Source organism: Sitophilus oryzae, unplaced genomic scaffold (genome assembly GCF_002938485.1).
Source record: "Sitophilus oryzae breed Bouriz unplaced genomic scaffold, Soryzae_2.0 scaffold_761_pilon_pilon, whole genome shotgun sequence".
Classification (NCBI taxonomy): domain Eukaryota; kingdom Metazoa; phylum Arthropoda; class Insecta; order Coleoptera; family Curculionidae; genus Sitophilus; species Sitophilus oryzae.
This window is the reverse complement of record NW_022147375.1, coordinates 6,142-9,020: the sequence shown is the minus strand read 5'-3', so window position 1 is coordinate 9,020 and position 2,879 is coordinate 6,142. Positions and strand designations below refer to the sequence as shown.

Below are 2,879 nucleotides of genomic sequence, written 5' to 3'. Positions count from 1 at the left end.
TAGTGTTGGGAAAAATCGGATGATTTTAATCCTCGAGTATTTATCCTCGAGGATTCCAATAATCGGATGATCATCCGAGGAATCCTCGGTCATAAAATTTTCTCTGTATAATATCCCGATTGATACCTGAATCAACTGAATAATGCTCGGTGCTGGGGTGATCTGCTTGCTGTTTTTAACACACTGTTGTCATGTACCTGAATAACTTGAATAATATTGTAATAAAAATAAATAATTATTTTAAACACTTTTTTAATAATTTTTAATATTTTCGTGTATAATTTGATGTGGGAAATAACATTTTAGGGGTTCGCTTTAAATTGTGCTGTTTTTGTTTAACTCCGACTTTGAGATTAATCGGCAACCTTTCAGGCCAAATGTAAACAAGTAATTCTAGGAAATACGGGCGGCTTTTTTAGAAGGGTCTGTTATTTATTGTTTATTTGTCGGCGGTAGGTCAGTGAGATAAAAAATATATTTTGTTTTACTTTTTAATAGCGTATTGTCACCGAAAATAAACTGTAGTACGTAGTACCTAATAAACTGTGGTAGTTGTGTTATCGTGCATATTTTAAGTTTCCGTGCGGCATAATGTCCAGTTTTAAAAAATCAATTGTTTGGGACTATTTTAAAAAAAATGAAGATAAAAGTGCATCATGCTCCATTTGCAAAAAGACTTTAAAAATCTTCGGAGGCACAACAAATTTAATGCAGCATTTGAAAAGGCTTCATCCGCTCCAAATACAGAAAGAAAATTTACCTCCAAATGAAGCTATGGAAGTTGATGAGGTTCGAGATACTCCTGCGGCTACAAACAATTTGCCGTCCTGCAGCAAAACTTCATCGAGTACCTTGCCGTCAAGTAATATTTCATCCGAAAGTTTACCATCCTGTAGCAAAAGTGTTGTTACGTCGAATATTAGTGGACGCCGCTCTAAGCAAATGAAATTATACGCTTCAAGTAACGAACTTTCCAGAGCAAAAATTGCCGAAATCGAAAAAAAATTGTTATTGATGATTGTCTCGGATTTTCAACCTCTTTCGATTGTGGAAAATACTGGATTTTTACAGTACACTAAAGCCTTGAATCCGTTGTATAGCCCTCCCAATAGGAAAATATTAGCTAATGAAATATTACCTAAGGCTTACAACGAATCAGCTGTCGCTTTAAAAACCATTTTAAATGAAATAAAATATACAGCAATAACTACAGACATGTGGACATCTGATAATAATATTGGGTATATTACCGTAACATGTCATTACATATGGGATAGCATACTCTTTTCACGTGTGTTAGCGACACAAGATGCCACGCTGATTATGTCAACACCCAGCCACACAAGCAAAAACTTAGCCGAAGCTATAACAACAATATTAAATGAATGGAATGTTTATAACAAAACTGCGACTGTCGTTTCTGATAATGCCGCAAACATTAAATGTGCGATAAATGATCACCTGAAAATGCACCATCATCCCTGTGTTGCACACACGCTAAATCTTAGTGTAAATGAGGCGCTAAAAGACTCTGCTTTGATGGAGCTTCTGAAAAAATGTAAGTCAATTGTTGGTTACTTTAAACATAGTGTACAAGGTTCTGAAAAACTTAAATTAACACAACAACAAATGGGCCTTCCAATTTTAAAAGTTAAGCAAGATGTTGCCACTCGGTGGAATTCTTGTCTTCATATGTTAAGAAGACTACTTGAAATTAAAGATGCTCTTTCCGTTGCCATGGCTAGCCTTCCAAATGCACCTGATATTTTGAGTGCCAATGAATGGAAAGTATTAGAGGACTGCGTTCAAGTGCTAAAACCAGCAGAAGACATGTCCACTACTTTGTCTGCTGAGAAATATCCAACATTATCTTTAGTGATTCCATTGTTCCATGGATTTGAATATACTATAAAACAAACTACTCCCAGCACTGAAATTGGAAAATCGTTACAACTGAAGATTTTGGAAGTTGTCACACGAAGACTTGGTGGTTATGAAAGTAACAAAACTGTCGCCAAGTCTACGTTTTTGGACCCCAGATTTAAAAAAATTGGATTTGGTTCAGAGGACAATGCAAACAACGCTCAAAAGTGGATTACGGAAGAACTATCGCAAAACATATTAAGCAATCAAACTATGGCTCACAGCACATTGGAATCTGCTAACTCAGAAAGTCTAAATCTGCATGCATCAACTGAAGGCATATGGGCACACTTCGATAGTAAGGTTACGAATATTAAAAGCCATTCAACGCCTGGAAGCCTATTAATTTTAATGGTGAGACAGTACCTTGAAATGCAACCACTTCCAAGAACTGAAAATCCCTTAGAATGGTGGCGTCGTTACAAAACAACCTTACCCGAAATGTATGATCTGGCTACCAAATATCTTTGCATCCCGGCAACTTCAGTTCCATCGGAAAGGAATTTTTCTAAAGCTGGCCAGCTCACGTGTTCGAGAAGAAATAGACTTGGTTCCAAAAATGTTGATAAAATTATTTTTCTGAATTCTGCTTTATCAAGTTAAATAAGTATTTTTTGTATTAATGAATAAGCAATATATATGTATGTTATAAATAAATATCTAAAGTATCCATGAGTATTCATATTATTTCTTAGAATTTTGTATTTAAAAAAATAATAATTAATGTTTTCTGTTGGAAAAAGCAGGTTAATACTCTGAAACCCGATTATTATTGTTATACGAACAAGTATTTAATTTAAACAGTCATCCTCTATCCCAAAAAAAAACATAAATATAATATTAAATGTAGCTTAAATCATATATTATAATTTCGATTTTACTTTCATCAGAATATAGTCTCCCAACGTACAACTACAAGCAAACTTTTTTACAAGAAAACACGTAAAATAAAACTT

General features: G+C 34.4%; 1 protein-coding gene across 1 annotated transcript; it reads left to right on the top strand.

The window, feature by feature from the left end:
• Nucleotides 1-708: 708 nt before the first annotated feature.
• LOC115888474 (zinc finger BED domain-containing protein 1-like) lies at nt 709-2,526 on the top strand. Its single transcript, XM_030908219.1, has one exon. It carries the CDS (start codon nt 709-711, stop codon nt 2,524-2,526), a length of 1,818 nt encoding a protein of 605 aa, XP_030764079.1.
• The last annotated feature ends 353 nt before the right edge of the window (nt 2,527-2,879 follow it).

Coding starts and splice junctions, on each gene's coding strand:
- LOC115888474 (XM_030908219.1), top strand. CDS start 709: ATGCAGCATTTGAAAAGGCTTCATCCGCTCCAAATACAGAAAGAAAAT.